The following is a 19,589-nucleotide window of genomic DNA, read 5'->3' as shown; positions in this document are numbered from 1 at the left end:
ACAGTAATTCTGCAAAATTCTGAATTGCGCAGTGGTGCAGAATTCCCCCCGGAGTAATCACGAGGGACAATGGTATGGGGTGGGAGGGAATGTGAGATACACAGATCCCCTGCCACAGCAGGGAAGGGGAGAGATGAGAGGTCACACAGAACCTATGGCTGGGGGGATGGGAGACCCTAGTGTGACACTCTGTGCCCCAAAGAGACACTCTGCACCCCATGTTCACCATGGGGCCCTGATCTCAGCTGGGGCAGGGCCTGTCTCTCGCTGTGGGTCTGTGCAGCACCTGGCACAATGGGGCCTGACAAAATGAGATGTGGTGCCCATAGGTGCTCCTGTAATACAAACAATAATAGTGAGGAATTAATATGCTGGATGCAGTAGGCAGAAAGGGCTGCACTGAGGACTTTTTTGACTGGATCAGAACTGGGAATATCATCTGCGTAGCATCCGGTCTCCTCTCTCTGACAGCGGCCACCGTCAGCTGCCTCAGAGGAAGGTGTAAGAATTAGGCAATAGGAGATGTTGGAAAATCTCCCTGCATGGAACGTTCCCTCCTGACCTGCAGTAGCTGACAGTTGGTTTTCAGTCTGAAGCAGGAAGGTTAGAGCCTCACCAAATCCTGAGGGTTTGTTTCTTAATCCTCACTATCTAATTCGTGGCTGGACTCATTCTCCATTGCAAGTGTCTGAGTCTTCTTATTAATCTTCCGGAGCGGTTGGGCGCGAGCTTGTCTTGTGGCAGGGAGTTCCACCGGCCAAGTGTGCCTTGTGTCATCAGTCAATTTGTTGCCTTTCAGTTTCACTGAATGTACGTTTCGTGCATTGACCTTCAAGTACATTGGCCTTCTTTTTTTCCATTTTTTTAAAACGCTAGAGCTTGGTGCTACAGAATCAGTGTTGACATCCCAGGAGTTGTTTTCTTTAGAGACTGATCCACCCCAAGTTTATGATCGGACCAGGACAGGTCCTTCTCCTCACCACACATCATTTACCCTCCTACTCACACACACACAAACCCCTGTGTCCTGAGTGTAACTGGTGCAGCGACGCTGCCTGAGTCTGCAGAAAGCCTGAGCCCATTGCTCTGAGAAGGGAGACCTACCCCATGCACGTCAATGAGGCGATAACTTCTATACCCAACATAGAAAACATGATGCGTTTCACTGCCCATCAAAGCCCTGAGAAAAGGGGGCGTCGGACTATGACAATCACCACATCTCATTTTGTCAGGCCAAGTGGTGGCGTCTGGGGGATACCACTGCTTACTGGTCTGATCTCAGAGCGCAGAAGAATTGGTCCAGCCACCTAGCACTGTCTACACAGAGACTTAGGTCAGCGTAGCTGCACCGGTGGGGAGTGGATTTTTCTGCTGATGGACGTTTTTAGCCCAGAGCAGCCCCAGCTCGGTGGTGCTGGAGTCCCTGAGCTCCCTCCTATTCCCCATTCAGGAGCAGTTTGGGCCGGGACGCGGGAGAAGCTGGACTGCGAAGTGCTCAGAGCTGAGCCTGCTGGGATCCGGAGAGAGCGGGTTAGTCACAGCCCCGCCGGCCCCGATCCCGGTCTGATTTGCCGGGTGAGAATTTCACTAGGCCAGGGGCTTTTTTTTGTTTCTTTATAAAAAAACAACAACCACCCTGCCCTCCTCCCCCTCAACCTGCCCACCAGGGGCAGAGAAAAGCCTGACCACGAACCGCCTGGCTGCGCCCGCTTCCTCCTGCCAGCGATGCTGGAAACCAGAGCCCGGTGCTGAGTGCAGCCAGCAGTGACTGCGCCAGGCGGCTCCCCGGAGGGTCACTCAGGCAGCTCCGGGGGACCTGAGGTTTGCGCAGGGTGGGCGAGATGTCGCCTTGTAAGGGGATGGGGAGGTGCAGGGACTGGACCCATTGGCTTTCAGATTCTCACCCCCTGCCCCAGCTTAGCCTCCTCCTGCCCCCCGTTTCGCTAGCAGGGGGCAGGACGTCAGAGCTGCTGAGCTCACTGCATCCGCCAGGGCTCCTGGACCCCTCCATGGGCCCACAACCTTCCAGGGAACCCACTCCCCCCTGCCAGGGGCTGTGTGCGCCCATCCATTCGCCTCCAGGCCAGAGACTCTAATGTTCTATGTTCTCCTTAGCGTTTACCTAGCGCTCTGCCTGTGAAAGCCCTGCCCAGATACACTAACCCAGTCAGCGTTAGCGCACACCCAGGGTAGGTGTGTAAGTATTACTACACCACGTACAGATGGGGAAACCGAGGCAGGGAGGTGCAGTACCTTGGTCATGGTCACACAGCGCATCAGTCACACCAGACCTCACTGCTTCTACTCGAGCCTCCCCTCTTGGGGCCAGTCCTGATGGGGCCTGGGCTTACAGACCTTCTCCCATCGAACTCTGTCGGGATCCGGTCTCTTCCCAGAGGATCAGCTGGGTTAAAGCCGGGTCAGGTTTCCTTCAGCCCAAGCAGGAGAAGTTGCAAAGCACTGACCAGAGAAACGGGCCGGCAGGAGATTAGCTACAGTCAAAGGAGAAGGGAGAGGCCGGCCAGGCAACATTGCTCCGTACTCAGGGTGCTCTGGGTGCGGCTACACAGGGGTAAAAGCTCCGTCTGCGCCGCTCGGCTGTGGCTGGCCCGGTCACCTGATTCAGATCCGCGGCGCTCAGGCTGCCGGCCCAAACACGGTCGTGTAGACGTCCAGGCTCCGGCTGGAGCCCAGCTTCTGGGCCCCTCCCCTTCCCCAAGTTCCCAGAGCTCGGGCGCCAGCCGGAGCGTTTCCACAGCAGGTTTTCAGCCCTGGAGGCTGAGCCCCGTGACCCTGAGTCAGCTGAGGGGCTTTTAGTCCTGTCCGGTCGTACCCTGCCCGGACCTGAGCCCCAAGGCCAGGCTCGGGGGTGTCTGACTCACGCGTGCTCAGCGGGAAATTCTGCAGAACAGCTTCCAAGTTTCAGTGCATCAAATATGAAAGTGTCTCAGCCCAGCAGTTCCCCGGTGAGTTATTTCTCTGAACTCCAACTCGTTTCCCTCGGCCCCCCATTCCCGTCTTTCGAGGTGTCTGCACTTTTTGAACTGAGGGCACAGAACTGCATCATGTGGGAAGAACGGAGGCTTTGGCTGGTGGGAAGGGGGTGGCTGGGGCTTGGCTGGGGCAGCAGGGAGGCAGTTTGGGAGTGGGGGAGAAGCGAGTGAATTGGCTGTTGCTGTTAAAACTCCCAGCTGTCAAAAGAGCTAGTGAGGAAATTATTTTAAAAAATCAACATTTGTTAACACCTGACATGAGATAAGTTCTATGGGGAAGGAGGGACCTGCTGGTCGTGTCACAGCTACCGAACCGATGAAAACACCAGGACGGGTCAGAACCTCAGCTGGTGTAAACTGGCATCAGCCCCATGACTCCCATGGGGCAACACCACCCTACACCAGCTGCAGATCTGGCCCCGTTAATCCAATGGAGCAACCCCAATGTAGACCAGCTGGGAAACTGGCCCTATCCCCTTGGGAAGGGAACTGCTCTCTGCAGCGCGGCGCGGACGCTGCCTGGGCCGCCCGAGGTGCTATGAGCGCGTTTGTTATTGTTTGTAAGGGGATGAATTGTTTTCTTGAAGCCTTCACAGTTTCAGGCCGGGGACATTTCCTACGGGCAGGCCTGGAAATGAGCCTTGGTGCAATTAGAAAAAAAAATGTTCAAGATTTTACAGCCTCTTTTTATTTCCAAAGGGACCAGGCTGCAGGGCAGCGCCAGCCACAAATGAGCAGAAACTCGCGCACTCGCTCACCCATAAGAGCGGCCAGACGGGGTCAGACCAAAGGTCCATCCAGCTCAGTGTCCTGTCTCCGACAGTGGCCAGTGCCAGGTGCCCCAGAGGGAATGAACAGAACAGGGGATCATCCAGTGACCCACCCCCTGTCGCCAGTTCCCAGCTTCTGGCAAACAGCGGCTCGGGACATCCAGAACATCGGTCACGGCAGCGTTTGGATTACACCCGTTGTTGCAAACACCATCACTTTACCGGGTCTCTGCGGCTGAGACGCTGGGACTTGGTGGGCTGAGAAGTGTAAACACGACAGACAGACACTTTCAAACCCAGGCCCCTAAAGCCGGTCAGCTGACTCCACCATGAATGAACGTGGCCTGATTCTCACCCGGTACCTAACCCCTCCTGACGCAGGGGGGCTTCGGCCTCCTCTAGCGGAGATGCCATAGAAGAGTTTGCTACTTGCCTGTTAATTAACAGAGGGGCCCTGTTAGCTCCAGCAGTGAAGGCTCCTGTTTTCGGTTCCCAAGGTCCCCGGTTCAGTCCCTGCAGCTGATCCCAATGGGGTTTGCTCCCAGTGCACCCGGCGGCACCGCTGAGCTAACGGGCCGGGTGTGTTAATAACCCTGGGGCTGTGGCAGACTCGGGTTAGCCTGGGCTGCCCTGAGTGTGTGCAGGGTCCATGGGACTGGTGGGGCCTCAGCCCCTGGGACGGACCGAGCTGCTTAGCTGGGTGCTGCCTCTGGGCCCCCCAGAGCGACAGCGCTGGGCTGGGAGGGGTGATGCCAAACCCACTGCAGTCAGGGGAGCCTTTCCAGTGACTCCAGTGGGCTCTGGCCCTGGCCCTGGGGCAGGGTGGGGCAGGGAGAGGGAGGTTCATGCCAGCAGGGCACATGCCCAGGGCAGCTCTGATCCTCGCTGGGCAGGCAGGGACAGCTACAGCCAAGGGACCGGTCACCGGCAGAGCTGGGCCAGAGGGGAGCCTGCTCCTGCCGCCCTCATCCAGCCCGTCAGAGTGGAGCCCTGAGCTCAGCTGGGCGCCAGCCAAGGGGAAGAGGAACAGGGAAGGGAGCTGGCAGAGCTCAGGGGGAAGGACAACGCACAAAGATTCCCAAACACAAGGGAAGTGCCGGGGACTAACCGCTGCCAGTTGCACTTTCATCTTTACTCGTTTGGTCAAAGCGAGGTTACTTGTGGTTATTACAGGCCAACGACCTTCCTACACACTGAGCCCCCCTGCCCTGCCCTAGCACCCCCAGGGCCGCCCGGGGGGGGGGGAGGGCGAGGGGGGCAATTTGCCCTCGGGCCCTGCAGGGGCCCTGCGAGCCCTGGCCGAGAATCCCTTTCCTCACCGGCCGGCACTCAGAGTCTGTGGCGGCGGCGGGGGCCCTTCAGTCGCTCCGGGTCTCCGGCAGTGGGGGCCCTTCAGTGCTGCCAAAGACGCGGAGCGACTGAAGGGCCCCCCGCCACCGAAATGCCGCCGCCACAGACTCGGACTGCCGCCCGGTGAGAACAAGCTCCCTGAATCCTCTAGGCAGCCCTGTGCCCCCCAGCAAGAACTGGAAGATGGCTCCCACCCAGGGGCGGCTGTAGGGATTTTGCCGCCCCAAGCACGGCAGGCAGGCTGCCTTCGGCAGCACGCCGGCGGGAGGTCCCCGGTCCCGTGGATTCGGCAGCACGTCTGCGGGAGGTCCCCCAAAGCGACCCTCCGCAGGCCAGCCGCCAAAGGCAACCTGCCTGCCGGCCTCGCGGCGACCAGCAGAGCACCCCCGTGGCTTGCCGCCCCCGGCACGTGCTTGGCGTGCTGGGGCCTGGAGCCACCCCTGCTCCCATCGCTGCAAATAGGTGACTGCAAAGTAACTCACAGAGCAGAAAGCGACAAGCCGGGAGGCTGTGAGCTGGATTCTGATCTCAGTGTCCCCCTGACTTCCGTGGAGTGACACCGGTTCAGACCTAGCCCAGAGCAGAGCCGCATGGGGCTCCCTGTGCAGACACACTCAGCAGTAGCTCCGTGTTCTGCTCGTTCATCACAAAACGCTGGGGGAAGCTCATGCTGCAGGCACCTCTCAGGGGCTGATCATTTCTCTAGAGCTGAGAAGTGATTGCCAGATGTTGCACTAAATGGTAGAGTCCAGCTGGCCCATAGGCAGTGTGACACACCCAGAGCAGTGGGGTGCAGGAGTCTGGTCGAGGGCAAATACACTGGTCACTGGATGAGCAGTTTTCTGTTCCCTGAGTGACCAGAGCAGGGGCTGCACTAGAGTGATCAGGAACCTGCTAGAACCAATTCAGGCAGACAGGCTGATTAGATCCCCTGCAGCCAATCAAGGCAGCTAATCAGGGCACCTGTGTGTAAAAAGGAGCTCACTCCAGTTTGTGGGGTGCGTGTGAGGAGCTGGGAGCAAGAGGCACCAGGAGCTGAGAGTGAGGGGCTGCTGCTGCTGGAGGACTGAGGGGTACAAGCGTTATCAGACACCAGGAGGAAGGTCCTGTGGTGAGGATACAGAAGGTGTTGGGAGGAGGCCATGGGGAAGCAGCCCAGGGAGCTGTAGCTGTCATGCAGCTGTACCAGGAGGCACTATAGACAGCTGCGATCCACAGGGCCCTGGGCTGGAGCCCGGAGTAGAGGGTGGGCCCGGGTTCCCCCCAAACCTCCCAACTCCTGATCAGACACAGGAGGGGTTGACCCAGACTGGGGGGAAGATCACGGAGGTGAGCAAATCTGCCACTAAGCGCAGCACCCACCACGGTAGAGGAGGAACTTTGTCACAGCCGCTTATCCCAGCTGGACACAGACTGCTCCTGTCTGCGACATGCTAGGAACATCCAGGGGTCACTTCTTAGCCCCTTATCAACCATCTGCAAATGGAACCTTTGTGATACATTTGAGCACTGAAAAAACAGCGCGGCGTCCTTGTGGCACCTTAGAGACTAACACGTTTATTGGGCAGAAGCTTTCACGGGCTAAACCCCACTTCATGAGATGCAGGGAGTGGAACATACAGTAGGAAGATAGAGATACATAGTACATGAAAAGAGCCAAGTCTAACAAGACAATTCAATTACAGTGAGCTATTCTCAGCAGGAGGAAAAATCCCTTTTGTAGTGGTAAGCAGGGTGGCCCATTTCAAACAGTGGACAAGAAAGTGCGAGTATCAGCAGGGGGGAAATTAGTTTTTGTAACGACCCAGCCATTCCCTGTCTTTATTCAGGCCTAATCGGATGGTGTCCAGTTTGCAAATGAATTCCAGTTCTCCAGTTTCTTGTTGGAGTCTGTTTTTAAAGGGTTTTTTTGCTGAAGAATTGCCACTTTTAAATCTGTTACTGAGTGACCAGGGAGGTTGAAGTGTCTCCGCCTGGTTTTTTAATGTTATAATTCTTGATGTCTGGTTTGTGTCCATTTATTCTTTTGTGTAGAGACTGTCTGGTTTGGCCAATGTACAAGGCAGAGGGGCATTGCTGGCACAGGATGGCATAGATCACATCCCCCAACTGTACCCCCTCTCCAACTCTCCCTTCCCCTCCCCAGCCCCGGCATTCTCTAATTGGGAACCTCAATATGGTAACCCTAGAGGGGTAGGGCAAAAAAATGAGAATTGACGAACAGACCGGAGGGGCAGTGTTTTCTCCCAAGATGTGCCCAGCTGGCACGTGTGACAGACCCAGACTGAGGTGCCTAACAAAAGTCTAACAGAGAAACAGGCTCTGGGTTATCATAGGGGTTTCTTTAACTCCTGGGAAATCTTTTTTGTTGTCTGGATTGTTACAGACAGACCTGCTGACAGGTGTTTTGAAATGAATTACCAAAATAATGGAAACTGGCATGATTATACTGTGTTATGTTGACATACAAAATATGCAAAATTTTGCAGAATTTAAACTATTGGGTGCAGAACTTTTAATTTTTTGGCATGGAATTCCCCCAGGAGCATAAAATGACCTTTCCTCACAACATAATAACATAAAAATGGCCCTACTGCGTCAGACGAAAGGTCCATCTAGCCCAGTATCATGTCTTCCGCCAGTGCCAGGTGCCCCAGAGGGAATGAACAGAACAGGGAATCATCAAGTGATCCCTCCCCTGTCACTCATTCCCAGCTTCTGGCTTCAGGACTTGCTGGTTTAAAAACAAAGCTGAAAGCAGCCCAACCTTCCTATTTCAAGGGGACCGGAGCCACTGTTATGCAGCGGAGAAACATGGGGAGAAGCTTCATGATGTGTTGTTTCATGGGACGCACACAGACACACAGACATGCGCACGAGACGTTAGGTTAAATCCAACAAGACTCTCACTGGAAGATTGCAACGTGTCCTGGTGTCAGCACTTAGACGCCAGCATGATAACACACAAAAAGCAAAACCAGGGAGCGAGAAAACAGGCTGCTCCCCTAGGCAGTGAGGCCCAGCTCAACCCGCTTGGTTCTCAGCTGGCTGTTGGGGACCTGACTTGGATTTCAGGCTAGGAGCAGGAAACCCCCTCCTTGCCATAGCATCATTAAATACAGGTGGATGCTGCTCAAAGGAGCTTCCAGCGTAGTCCTGCTCTACCCCGTTCTGGCTGGGCTGGGGAAGCGTTGGCATCGCTCTCTCTGGCTGGGCTATGTTTAAACACCACAGCCATCGGCTCCAAATGCTCAGGGAACATTTGAGGCATCAATGGGCAGAACTCTAGTGGTTTTGGGGGTAACCAGGAAACCAATGGGGGAGCATGGGGGACACACGGAGCCCTTTGACTTCTGGTTGGCAGAGCGAGCAGCCTCACTCAGACCCATAAGTGGCTGTGGAGTGAAGGGCGGGTTGATGGCGACATTGATGCTTCCCAGCATAACAGCTCCCACCCCCTCCACCCCGTTCAGCTCTGCTCGTCGTCCCAATGGAATTTAATGGGTTGACACCCTCAGTGACTGAGCTCCCAGCCAGAGACAGAAAGAAAACCAGAGTGGGGGGTCATGGGGAGAGGGACATACAAAGCCCCTCGCATGGGACGATGGGGCAGTGGAGAGCACATGGACTCCCTGGCAAGGGGCTGGGGTGAGAGGGTATAGAGAGCCCCTGGCAGGGAGGGCTGGGCTGGGTGCTTTGACCTGGGGGGAGGAGAGAATGGGGAACCCTGCTATGGGGGAATGTAGCAGCACACAGAGCCCCTGGCGGGGGGGAATGGATGGGGGGTGCAGAACCCCTGGCAGTGGAGGGCACATAGAGACCCTGGCGGGGGAGGGAGTGGGTTCCCGTGAGATATGGGAAAGTGGCACCCAGGGAGGTTGTGAGAGGCACGCTGGGGTCCAGGAGCCTTGGAGGGCGCAGTGAGCTCAGCAGCTCTGATGTCCTGCTCCCTGGTAGTGTAAGGAGGGTGGGGAGGGTAAGCTGGGGGAGGGGGTGAGAATCTGAAAGCCAATGGGTCCAGTCCCTGCACTTCCCCAACTCTTTAAAAGGCCGCGCAAACCACAGGTCCCCCGGAGCTGAGTGACCCTCCGAGGAGCTGCCTGGTGCAGTCACTGCTGGCTGCACTCGGCACCGGGCTCTGGTTTCCAGCATCGCTGGCAGGAGGAAGCAAGCGGGCGCAGCCAGGCGGTTCGTGGTGAGGCTTTTCTCTGCCCCCGGTGGGCAGCTGGGGAGGGGGGTTGGTTTTTAAATAGAAACCTAAAGACCCCTGGCCTAGTGAAATTCTCACCCGGCAAATCAGACCGGGATCGGGGCCGGCGGGGCTGTGACTAACCCGCTCTCTCCGGATCCCAGCAGGCTCAGCTCTGAGCACTTCGCAGTCCAGCTTCTCCCGCGTCCTGGCCCGAACTGCTCCTGAATGGGGAGTAGGAGGGAGCTCGGGGATTCCAGCACCACCGAGCTGGGGCTGGTCTGGGCTAAAAACGTCCATCAGCAGAGCTACATCTGTCAGGGGTGTGAGAAATTCACCCCCAATGGGCACAGCTAAGCCGACCTAAGTCCCTGTGTAGACAGCACTAGGTGGATGGACGAATCCTTGTGCCCATCGGCTATGGCCTCTCGGGGAGGTGGACTAACCCGCCCACCCCACCCTGTTGCTGTGCCTACACTGAAGCGCTACAGCCGCAGAGCATTTGAACTGTAAATGTGCCCTGAGGACCTTCCCCAGCTCTGCGGAGCTCGGAAGCTCGGTGAAAGTTGGTGCAATATATGAACTTACACCCCCTACTTCATTGCAGACATTAATGGCGTCATCCTGGCACCAGCTCCATCCACCAGTGGGCAGCACGGCGAGTGGGGGGGGGGGGATCCAGGCCCAGAGGGGCAAGTGAGTTGCCCGAAAGCCAAAACTTGACCCCAGCTGGCCTGACTCCACTGTCAAGCCCAGGGCCAGACGGGGCCGTTGTGGCGTCTAGTCTGACCTCCCGAATAACGCAGGCCAGGGACCTGCCCCAGAGTAATTCCCAGAGCAGATCTCTTTGAGAAACACCCACAACTGTCAGCGAAGGAGACCCCACCCTGCCCCTTCGGAACTGTCCCCAGGGTTAATTCCCCTCCTTGCTAAAAACTGATGCCTTATTTCCAGTCGGAATCTGTCCCCAGCCATGGCCTCCTGCTAGACCTTGCTCTGCTCCACTGATGAGCCCATTGGCAAATATTTGTTCCCCACGGAGGTTCAATAGCTGGGTACTCCTGGGGCAATTCTGCACACAATAGTTTAAAATTCTGCATATTTATCTGTCAAAATAACACAGTATAATTATTCCAGTTTCAATTAGCTTGGTAATTCATTTCAAAACAACTGCCAGCAAGTGTGTCTGTAACAATACAGGCAACGTAAAAGATTCCCCCAGGAGTAGAGAGTTCAGGAAACCCCTGCGACAACCCAGTTCCTGTTTCTCTGTTAGGCTTTTGTTGGGCACCTCAGTCTGGGTGCATCACACGTGCCAGCTGGGCACAACTCGAGGGAAACCTCTGCCCTCCAGTGTGTTAGTCGATTCTCATTTTTCTACCCTGCCCCCATTGGCGTACCATATAGAAGTTCCCAAATAGGGGACACTGCCAGGTGGAAAGGGGAGTGAGAGTTGGGGGGAGGGGACAGTTGGGGTGTGTTGGAGGGGTACTAGAGGGGTGCTATAGGGGTATGCATGCACTGGGGGGACGTATTTAGGGGTGCCAGAGGTGTGTGTCTTGGGAGGGGGTATTTGGGAGGTGATGGGGTGAATGCATGTGGATCCCTTGGCCCAGACCCCCCTCTGCCCCAAAGCCCAGGGATCCACAGGCAGCACTACCTGATGCTGGTCAGACCAGGCTTAGATGGAGTTTCTTGATGTGATTTCAGTGCTGAGCTGTGCAGGGCTGACACTGCATGGGGCTCTGTCCCCACCAAGCCTGGTGCTCCACTCACTGCGGGACACGCTGCCTCCTTCCTTCTGGGTGTGCCAGGAACCACAGCTGCCGGGAGCCCTCTGGCTCCCCCTCCCCCTTCTCTGCAGTGTCTTTTATTTGCCAGTAGGGGAGCCAGGCTCTGCCAGGTTCAGTGGCCCCTAGTGGGGGCCAAGAGCTCTGCAGCACCAATTCTGCAGGGAACAATGAAATTCTGTGCAGAACATTGATTCTGCAAAAATTCTGCATTGCGCAGTGGCACAGAGTTCCTGCGGGAGTAAACATACCCTGTTTCAGTGCTTAGTCATGCTGGAGCATGATAACATACAAGAAGCAAAACCTGGGGGAGAGAAAACAGGCTGCTCCCCAAAGCAGCGAGGCCCAGCTCAACCCCCTTGGTTCTAGGCAGGCTTTTTGGGGACCAACACAGATTTCAAGCTTCCCAACAGAGCCCCCTTGGCTGGAGCAGGAATTCCCCCCACCCCAGTATTTAAAGTGATAGCACTGCAATGTTAACACACCAATATTAAGCAGCGCCAGTTGGCCCACAAGTCTGTGGAGTGAAGAATGGGTTGATGGCAACATTGATGTTTCCCAGCATAACAGAATGCACCCCCTTCCACGCATGGCTCAGGTTTGCTCATTCATCGTCTCAATGGAGTTCAAGGGGTTGATGTCCTCAGTGACTGAGCTCCCAGCCAGAGACTGAAATGAAACCAGTGGGGGAGAGGTTAAGGGATGGGGGTCATAAAGAAGCTCTTGCCATTGGGAAGGGGTAGTGTGGGAGGAACAGAGCACCTGGCATGGGGGGATGGGGTAGTGGGGCCTAATGAAATTCTCACCCGGCAAATCAGACAGGGATCGGGGCCGGCGGGGCTGTGGCTAACCCGGCTCTCTCCGGATCCCAGCAGGCTCAGCTCTGAGCACCTTGTAGTCCAGCTTCTCCCGCATCCCGATCCAAACTGCTCCTTAACTAACAGGGAGTAGGAGAGAGCTCCGTGAACAGGACTGTGGAGCCAGGGCTGGTCTCTGCTGAAAACGCACATCAGCAGAGCTATGTCTGCCAGGGCTCTGAGAAATCTACCTCCCCACTGGTGCAGTTAAGCCAACCTAAGTCCCCCTGTAGACAGCACTAGGTGGATGGATGAATTCTTCTGCCCATCGATCTACAGCCTCTTGGGGAGGTGGATTAACTACACCAAGGAAGGGCCTCACTCCACCTCCTTGCTGTGTCAACACTGCAGCGCTACAGCCACATGGCTGCAGAGCTGCCCCAGTGCCGCGGGAGCCTTTGACATGTAGACGTGTCCTGAGGACCTTCCCCAGCCCTTAGGAATCGCTCTGTGGAGCTTGAAAGCTTGGTGAAAATTGGCCCAGTAAACGATTCTCTCCCTGCCCTCATCACAGATATTCACAGCCTCACCCTGGCACCAGCTCCGCGAGTAGGCAGCATGGCAAGTGGGGGGGTCCATGCCTTGAGTGGCAAAGTGAGTTGCCCTAGAGCGGGAAATTGAACCCAGCTGTCCTGACTCCATCTCTGTCCATGCCAAAGCCAGAAGGGGCCATTATGACATCTAGTCTGACCTCCCGGGTAACACAGGCCAGGGACCTGCCCCAGAATAGTTCCTACAGCAGATCTCTGAGAGAAACACCCACAATTGTCAGGGATGGAGAATCCAGCGCCGCCCTTGGGAAACTGGCCCAATGGTTATTTCCCCTCCCTGGTCAAAACTGACGCCTTATTTCCAGTCTGAATTTGTCTAGCGGCAACTTCCAGCCACTGGATCTGCCAGACCTTGCTCTGCTCCACTGAAGAGCCCATTGGCAAATATTTGTCCCCACATAGGTCCAATAACCGGGTACTCCTGGGGGAATTCTCTGCCAAACAATTAAAAATTCTGCACACAATAGTTAAAAATTCTGCAAAAATCTGCATATTTTATTTGTCAAAATAATACTGTACAATCACACCAGTTTCAATTATTTTGACAATCCATTTCAAAATACCTATCTGCATGTCTGTCTGTAACAATACAGGCAACATAAAGGATCCCCCAAGAGTAGAGCGTTAAGGAAACCCCTTCGCCTATGACAACTCAGTTCTTGTTTCTCTGTTACACTTTTGCTGGGCACCTCAGTCTGAGTGTGTCACACGTGCCAACTGGGCACATCTTGGGGGAAACCTCTGCGCCTCCGATCTATTAGTCGATTCTCTATTTTTTGCCCTAAACCCCTTAGAGATACCAAATAGAGGACACTGCCAGGATGTGTGTGTGTACTGGGAGGGCGCTTTTGGGGGGTTCTGGAGGGGGTATTTAGGGGGTGCTGGAGTGGTGTACGTACTGGGAGGGAGTACTTGGAAGGTTTTAATAGAGTCATAGATTCTAGGACTGGAAGGTACCTCGAGAGGTCATTGAGTCCAGCCCCCTGCCCTCATGGCAGGACCAAAGACTGTCTAGACCATCCCTGAGAGACATTTCTCTAACCTGCTCTTAAATAGCTCCAGAGATGGAGATTCCACAACCTCCCTAGGCAATTTATTCCAGTGTTTAACCACCCTGACAGTTAGGAACTTTTTCCTAATGTCCAACCTAAACCTCCCTTGCTGCAGTTTAAGCCCATTGCTTCTTGTTCTATCCTTAGAGGGGAAGGTGAACAAGTTTTCTCCCTTCTCCTTACGACACCCTTTTAGATACCTGAAAACTGCTATCACGTCCCCTCTCAGTCTTCTCTTTTCCAAACTAAACAAACCCAATTCTTTCAGCCTCCTTCGTAGGTCATGTTCTCTAGACCTTTCATCATTCTTGTTGCTCTTCTCTGGACCCTCTCCAATTTCTCCACAACTTTCTTGAAATGCGGTGCCCAGAACTGGACACAATACTCCAGTTGAGGCCTAACCAGTGCAGAGTTGAGCGGAAGAAGGACTTCTCGTGTCGTGCTCACAACACACCTGTTCATGCATCCCAGAATCATGTTTGCTTTTTTTGCAACAGCATCACACTGTTGACTCATATGTAGCTTGTGGTCCACTATAACCCCTAGATCCCTTTCTGCCGTATCCTTCCTAGACAGTCCCTTCCCATTACTTGCTCCATTATCTTCCCTGGCACAGAAGTTAAACTAACTGGTCTGTAGTTTCCTGGGTTGTTTTTATTTCCCTTTTTATAGGTGGGCACTATATTTGCCCTTTTCCAGTCTTCTGGAATCTCTCCTGTCTCCCAGGATTTTCCAAAGATAATAGCTAGAGGCTCAGATACCTCCTCTGTCAGCTCCATTCTAGGATGCATTTCATCAGGCCCTGGTGACTTGTGGGCATCTAACTTCTCTAAGTGATTTTAACTTGTTCTTTTTTTATTTTCTCTTCTAAACCTGCCCCCTTCCCATTAGCACTCACTATGTTAGGCATTCGTTCCGACTTCTCAGTGAAGACCGAAACAAAGAAGTCATTAAGCATCTCTGCCATTTCCAAGTTTCCTGTTACTGTTTCTCCCGCCTCACTGAGCAGTGGGCCTGCCCTGTCCTTGGTCTTCCTCTTGCTTCTAATGTATTGATAAAAAGTCTTCTTGTTTTCCTTTATTCCCGTAACTAGTTTGAGCTCATTTTGTGCCTTTGCCTTTCTAATCTTGCCCCTGCATTCCTGTGCTGTTTGCCTATATTCATCCTTTGATATCTGTCCTAGTTTCCATTTTTTATATGACTCCTTTTTATTTTTCAGATCATGCAAGATCTCGTGGTTAAGCCAAGCCGGTCTTTTGCCACATTTTCTATCTTTCCTACCCAGCAGAATAGCTTGCTTTTGGGCCCTTAAGTGTCCCTTTGAAAAACTGCCAACTCTCCTCAGTCATTTTTCCCCTCAGTCTTGATTCCCAGGGGACCTCACCTACCAGCTCTCTGAGCTTACCAAAGCCGCCTCCCTGAAATCCATTGTCTCTATTTTGCTGTACTCCCATCTACCCTTCCTTAGAATTGCAAACTCTATGGTTTCATGATCACTTTCACCCAAGCTGCCTTCCACTTTCAAATTCTCAACGAGTTCCTCCCTATGTGTTAAAATCAAGTCTAGAACAGCTTCCCCCCAGTAGCTTTTTCAACCTTCTGAAATAAAAAGTTGTCTGCAATGCAGCCCAAGAACTTAGTGGATAGTCGGTGTTATTTCCCCAACATATATCTGGATAGTTGAAGTCCCCCATCACCACCAAATCTTGGGCTTTGGATGATTTTTCTGAGGTTTCATCTAAATCTGTTATGCTGTAGTTTGAACCTATTGCCTCATGTCCTGTCCTCTGTTGCAAGAGACAACAAATTAATCTTTTTTATGGCAGCCTTTCAAGTATTTCAAGACCGCTATCATGTTCCCCTTTTAATCCCTCTTTTCCAAACTATACATACCCAGTTCCTTCCACCTTTGCTCGTGTGGCTTGCGTTCCATCCCTTGGATCATCTTTGTCACTCACCTCTGGATCCTTTCCTGTTTCTCTACATCCATTTTATACCTTGGTGACCAAAACTGGACACAGTTCTCCAGCTGAGGCCTAACCAGCGCTGAGTAGAGCAATACTATCACCACCCGTGACTTGCATGCTGTGCCTCTGTTAATGCAACCGGAAATGGCATTTGCTTTTTTCGCAACAGGGTCGCACTGCTGACTCATGTTGAGGCTGCGATTCACCACAACCCCCAGATCCTTCTCAGCGGTGCTGCTGCCAAGCCAGTTTTCCCCCATTCTGTATTTGTACATTTGGTTTTTCTTCCCTAAGTGTAGCATCGTACATTTGTCTTTGCTGAATGTCATTTTGTTGTCTATAGCTCAGTTCTCCAATTTATGAAGATCCTTCTGAATTTTAGCTCTATTCTCCAAAGTGTTGGCAACACCCCCTAGAAACAAGCCTTCGGGATTTGGGCGAGGATCTAATCTTCTTGCTTCAAAGTGAAAACCAACCGTCAGCTACCGCAGGTCAGGAGGGAACGTTCCCTGAGGGGAGATTATCCCATGTCTGCTACTGCCTAGTTCTTACACCTTCCTCAGATAGAACCTAGGAGTCCGGTTCCCAACCCCCCTGGTCTAACCTGCTACATCCCATTCCCCTCATTAGTCTGGCCTCCCAGGGCTCCCCGCTCTAACCACTAGACTCTACTCCCCTTCGAGAGCTGGGGAGAGAACCCGGGAATCCTGTTTCCCAGTCCCCTCTGCACTAATCCACTAGTACATGTTTCCTAGTTTGTAAACTGTTTTAGGAAGGGATCACACCTTCCTAGGTCTTTGTCCTATACCCAAGAGTATGGGCGGCCTTTCTCCTAATCGGTGCTACTCTAAAATACACATTAAATAATAATTAATAATATTTTCAGGGTTACTGGCTGCACAATGGCAGATGAAGCTGGAAAGTCCCAGGCGCTGGTTAAAGCTGAGCTGAGTGTCAGCAAAGCCAAGGATGTGCGGAAGGAGACGGAGTTGAGGATGAAGTCCTACGCCAACTGGGAGGAGTTCCTCATGCCGGCCCCCATCTCCATCGCCATCCTAGGGCAGCTGGTTTTCATTTCAGCAGGGCAGGGAGACTTCTCCATCAATAAGAACCCCCCTAAGGATGGCTTTAAGCACATCAAATACCCAGAATCCTTCAGGGCCTGCTTGTGTCAAGTCAGTAACCAAGGCTGGGCAGCCTTCAACACTGCACACGTCAACATGGACCAGATCAGACTCCTCTCCATGAGCGTCCCGGGACGGATGAAGGCGATTGTTAAAATTCTGTTCCAGGACACGGAGACGGTGAATGCCATGCTGCCGACGCACCTAAAGAACATGAAGGCCGTGGCAGACGACTGCAAAGACTTAGCCCAGGGGGTGAAGGACAAGTATTCAGATGTCATCTACCTGATCCAGGAGCTGATGGAGGCCTGTTTGAACGCCAAGAAAGGTTATGAGGATGAGCTGAAAGACATCCAGATAGCGCTGCAGCAAGCACAGATCAAGGAGAAAGCAGCCAGGGAGGCACAGAAGCTGGCTGAGCAGTATCACGACCAGATGAAGCAGCAAGTCGATGAATCCTTTAACCAATACAATGAAGCCATGAAAGCCATTCCCACAGGGTGGACTGCTGTGGGCATGACCATTGTGGAGAATATTACAAATGGACTTTGCAATATTGTCAATGGGATTGCAGGCATGTTCACAGGAAAAGGGGGCAAGATGGGAACTGAGAAAATGGAAGGCAGTGCTGTGGCTGGCCCAGAGCAATTCGACCATAGAAGAATAATGCCAGCACTCAACATTTTTGCAAAGTCAGAAATGCTACTGACGTTTGCAACGCAGCTCAAAGAGCTAATCGATGAGCAAAATGGCCTCAACATGAAGAAAATCGTCAATGAGAAAACTCAGGAAGTTAACACCAACTGGCTGAAAGACTGTTTGCTAAAGACGAAGAGCAGCATAGACATGGAAAGTATGTGTGAGCCAAAAAATCAAGCTCTAGAGATCTGCGCATCTGGCCTCCGTATTTGTGAACAGCTGGAAAAGATGGCCTTGTCCCAAAACAAAGGAAAGGAAGAAGAGAAGCCCCTCGCTGAAGAGATCAAACGCTTATACCAAAGAGCATCAGAATTTGATTCACACAGTAAATCCTCAGTGGGATCTCCTGCCTTCACCGCCAAGCCGCCGAACGTGGCTAAATGTCAGCAAGACTCAACGGGAGGATCCAGTGCCCTGCGAAATGCACATTTGAAGGTCGAGCAGAGCCGGGAGATGCTGAAGTCGACCCAAGATGAGTATCAAAGGAGCTTCGAGAACTTCAAGAGGCAGAATGATGAGCTGACAGAGATCATGTGCGCTATGGAGAAATGCAACGTGCAAGAAATCGATTTTAAGGCAGCCAGGGAGATGCTGATCAAAGGGCTGGAGGCCTTGGGGAGGGTGAAGGAGCAGTGGGAGAAGATGGTGAGGTTCTTCCAGATGATCTCCAGCTTGATTGACTCCTGCCTCAGTCGGGACATCAAGGAATTTGTGAGCTCTGTCTCGGACGTACAGAAAATAGAAAATTATTCCTCCAAATCCTTCGTGATAGACACCATCTACACCCAGGCGTTCAACGCTTCCAATGTGGCCCACCTGGTGCACATGATCTCTGAGACCTACACCGAAGTGTCCAATAATTACCTGATGGATCGAGTGAGCAGCCTCGGGCGACTGATCACCATGGAAACTTCCCACCCGAGCTTCGAGTCCGAGCGGGAGGCATTACAGAAAGGTTGTGAAGAGGCCCGCCAAGCCATCTACGACATGGTGATCGAGAAGAAGGAGGAGTTTGATAGGAGTGTCGAGGCCAGGGTGGAGACGATCGACAGGGAGCTGAAGGCCGTGCTACCCCCTGTGAGCATGGAAGAGCAGAAGGCAATTGAGGGATCCGTGCAACGGGGGATGAAGGAGCTGACTGCAGAGGAAGAAGACCTGTTTGAGTAGATGGATTCACCGGTGGGGTCCCAGCTACTGGCTCACACTATGGGGAGTCTTCATAATCAACCAATTGCAGCCCACCTCGCTTTCCTCAAAATATGACCTTTGCTTTGCAAGACCTGAGCTTGAGAAAGGCCAGCCTTGCAGTCAAGGTGCTGCACGAGGATACGGCAAACCTTGGCTCTAGTCTTTACTCTGCCACATGCTGTCCTTTGTGACCCTGGGCAAGTCACCTTATTTCTCTGTGCTTGGGCTTCCCACCTCAGCCAGGGGGGGAGGTGAGACACTTAGGTACTAGCGGGCCCTCATAAGAACCTAAAGAGAGATTAATGGAGGGAGGAGATGAGGAAACTGCCTGTTCTCTCCGAAGCAGGATCTGAAGATTTTATAGACTGTCACAAGCAGCAGAGCTCCCACTACTCGTGCTGGAGAGCAAATTCCACCTTCAATGACCCAGGAGAAATTTCCATTCACATGCTGCCATTGGAACCAGCCAGACAATTAGATTGGGGAGGTGGGGTCGGGGCTGGACTCCTGGGTTCCTTCATTATCTCTTGGAGGGAGGAGGTGTCTAGAGGTTAGAGCATTGGCGGCTGGGAGGCAGGACTCCAGGTTTCTAGTCCCTGTTCTGGGAAGGGAGTGAGGTGCAGTGGTTAGAGCAGAGGGAGGGTGCTAGGAGCCAGGACTGAGGCTGGGAGCCAGGAGCTTTTTCCTGTGTCTCACGTTGTTAGCTGAAGGGCAAGTCACTTCACCACTCTCTGGGCCTCATGTCTGCGAGATGGGGCCATAGCACTCGCTGGACTCACAGGGCCAGGTGTTCAAGGAATTTAGTCACCTAACAGTGCAAATCGGCACCTGGCGGGATTTTAAATTGGATGCAAAGGGAATTAGGCACCAAATAGAATGCAAGGGGGGGTAGGCACCTAACTAGCTTTGGCACATTTGAGAATCCCACTAGGCCCCCATCTGCACTGTTAGGCACCTAAATCCCTTTGGAAATGTGGCCTACAGGGATGTGGACTGAGAAGAGCCCATCTTGTGCCCATTGAAGTTGAGGGAAAACTCCCTTTGGTTTCGACTGGCCCA

At 53.3% G+C, this 19,589-nt stretch overlaps 1 protein-coding gene across 1 annotated transcript; it reads left to right on the top strand.

Annotated features, from left to right (window-relative positions):
* Positions 1-9,190: 9,190 nt before the first annotated feature.
* On the top strand, positions 9,191-18,509 carry LOC120392358. Its single transcript, XM_039517076.1, has 2 exons — positions 9,191-9,308; positions 16,406-18,509. The coding sequence occupies exon 2, from the start codon at positions 16,422-16,424 to the stop codon at positions 18,507-18,509; it is 2,088 nt and encodes a 695-aa protein (XP_039373010.1). The 5' UTR covers positions 9,191-9,308; positions 16,406-16,421.
* The last annotated feature ends 1,080 nt before the right edge of the window (positions 18,510-19,589 follow it).

Source organism: Mauremys reevesii, unplaced genomic scaffold, assembly GCF_016161935.1.
Source record: "Mauremys reevesii isolate NIE-2019 unplaced genomic scaffold, ASM1616193v1 Contig1, whole genome shotgun sequence".
Classification (NCBI taxonomy): domain Eukaryota; kingdom Metazoa; phylum Chordata; order Testudines; family Geoemydidae; genus Mauremys; species Mauremys reevesii.
Note: the sequence above shows the minus strand (reverse complement) of the source record. Positions and strands in the feature narration are given on the sequence as shown.

Bases quoted from the DNA above. Each gene is read 5' to 3' on its own strand.
- LOC120392358 (XM_039517076.1), top strand. From the start codon at position 16,422: ATGGCAGATGAAGCTGGAAAGTCCCAGGCGCTGGTTAAAGCTGAGCTG.